Source organism: Oratosquilla oratoria, chromosome 8 (assembly GCF_046742065.1).
Source record: "Oratosquilla oratoria isolate Oo_2021 chromosome 8, ASM4674206v1, whole genome shotgun sequence".
In the NCBI taxonomy this organism is placed as follows: Eukaryota; Metazoa; Arthropoda; class Malacostraca; order Stomatopoda; family Squillidae; genus Oratosquilla; species Oratosquilla oratoria.
The window spans coordinates 53554351-53556850 of record NC_134784.1 but is presented as its reverse complement, the minus strand read 5'-3'; the positions used below and the strand labels follow the sequence as shown (position 1 = coordinate 53556850).

Sequence of the window (2500 nt, the reverse complement as noted above, 5' to 3'; positions counted from 1 at the left end):
AGCATACATGCAGAAACTGAAACGTGGTATAGCTAAGGACTCGAACCTCCGCTAGCATGTGACAAGTGATAACGACTTAATCTCCTATAGAGGAACACTCGTTTGAGGACGAAGTTACGTACTTTGGCGTTAGCCTCAAGGAGGACCTTGACGACCTCGCCCTGCCCCTCGGCCGCTGCCAGCTGCAGGAGAGTCCAGCCATGGTGGTTTCGAGCGTCAGGGTCTCCCCCCTTGCGCAGGTACAGAGACACGCCAATCGCGTTCCCAGCCCGAATCTGGCCCACGATCTCCGTCGTGTCCTGAAAAAGGACAATCAATAAATAAAATAAATAAATTAATTAATGAATAAGTGATTAAGTAAATAGGTAAGTTGTGAATATGTAATATAAATAAATAAAGAATAAATAAGGAAGCATATAAGTAGATAAATAAATGAAGCAGTAGACAGATAAACAGATACACACATATACAGATAAACGCATTATCAAATACTAAATAGACAAGAAAATATATAGGTAACAAAATAGATAAATGGATATACATAGGTAACGCAAATATATAAATGATATACAATAAATAAATAAATAAACAAAAGTAATAACTAAATAAATAACAAAGCCAATAAATAAAGAGTAAATAGATATATAGATAAAGTCAATAAGTAATAAACAAATAAATACCTAAATGAATGCGTAAATAAAATGACTCAATAAAATAAAAAACAAGTAAAAAATACGAACAAATAAACAAGTATATTGAGAAGTAAATAAACATGAAAATATATCTAATGGCCCACTTTCTGCATTTTCTTCTGTCTAACTTTACATGACTTTATTCAGTTTAGAGAGCACCGTAGCATAATATATATATATATATATATATATATATATATATATATATATATATATATATATGTATATGTATGTATATATATATATATATATGTATACAAATATATATATATATATATATAATTCTATTGCGGTATTTGAATATAGAATAGCAAGGATTGGGCTCGATGTATAAGTAAACTTCACGTGCACACACACGCACACACACATACACACACGCACATACTCTCTCTCTCACACACACACACACACACACACACACACACACACACACACACACACACACACACACACACACACACACTAATATACTATGGTTTAGAGTTGAGTATTTTTCGACATAAGTAATTTGTACTGATGACAAGGCTGAGTAGAGAGAGAGAGAGAGATAGAGAGAGAGAGAGAGAGAGAGAGAGAGAGAGAGAGAGAGAGAGAGAGAGAGAGAGAGAGAGCGAGAGAGAGAGCGAGAGAGAGAGAGAGAGAGAGAGAGAGAGAGAGAGAGAGAGAGAGAGCGAGAGAGAGCGAGAGAGAGACAGAGAGCGAAACAGAGAGAGCAAGAGAGAGAGAGAGAGAAAGATTGAGGGAGAGAGAAAGATTGAGGGAGAGAGAGAGAGAGAGAGAGAGAGAGAGAGAGAGAGAGAGAGAGAGAGAGAGAGAGAGAGAGAGAGAGAGAGAGAGAGAGAGAGATTGGTCTTGTGCTTATTGGCAGTGGCAAAGAATTTGTTTGTGCGGCTGCGCGCCGCTTTGCAAGGGTCCGCACGCACGGGGGCACGTGCTCCGCCTCCTGCCCGATTCCAAGCTTATGGCCACGGACCAATTGCTCACGTTTACATACTTAAAGAAATATATGTCTATACATATGGATATGTATATACATGTATATATGCATATACATTTATGTAAGTATATTTATATATTCTATTTATATAACAAGATATTTTCCCACCTTATAAGGGAGGTAGCTAAGTCAGAGGCACGTGCCTATTCCCACCCATTTCACTGCCGTCCATCACCCTTTCCACCCCCCCCCACCATTTCAGCTCCTCATGGATGACGTGTCATCCCTGAATCCGCCAACTGCCCTGGGTCAAACGCAATGCAGCAAGATTTGGAAAAGGCTTATGACAGGGTAGACAGGAAGGCAGGCATTGTAGAGGTTTGCAGATATATGGGATTGGGGAAAGTTGTTAAAGGCAGTCAAGAGTTTTTACGAGAGTAGTAGAGCCTTTGTTAGAATGGGAATGGAGAGAGTGAGTGGTCTGAGGTAAAGGTGGGACTACATCAGGGCTGTGTCATGTCGCCATGGCTGTTCAATGTGTACATGGACGGGGTGGTGTGGGTGGTAAGGGCAAAGGTAATTGACAGGGGACTGGAGATTGTTAAAAATGTAGAGAAAAGGGGGAAGTAAGCCAGTTGATGTTTGCTAACGACACTCCGCTTGTGGCAGGATCAGAGGAGGGATTTAGGGAATTAGTGGCGAAGTTTGACTTCAATCGTAGGAAAAATAATGGAAACTATCATCAGAGATGCTATCGAACATCATTTAGAAAGTAACCGTTTGATAAATGATAGCCAGCATGGTTTCAGACGGAAACGTTCTTGCGTGACTAACTTACTCGAATTCTACAACACAGTTATCTCGAATTATG

General features: G+C 39.6%; 1 protein-coding gene across 7 annotated transcripts in view; it reads right to left on the bottom strand.

Annotated features, from left to right (window-relative positions):
- LOC143027732 (uncharacterized) overlaps nucleotides 1–2500 on the bottom strand; it is an 81111-nt gene that overhangs the window by 30411 nt on the left and 48200 nt on the right. For all 7 annotated transcript variants that reach the window (XR_012966633.1, XR_012966634.1, XM_076189222.1 and 4 more), the window contains exon 2: nucleotides 123–299. Coding sequence is in view for 5 of the 7 variants with exons in the window: in XM_076189222.1 (XP_076045337.1) it covers nucleotides 123–299 (177 nt within the window). In the remaining 2 variants the exon portion in view is untranslated. The remainder of the gene's footprint in view (nucleotides 1–122; nucleotides 300–2500) is intronic.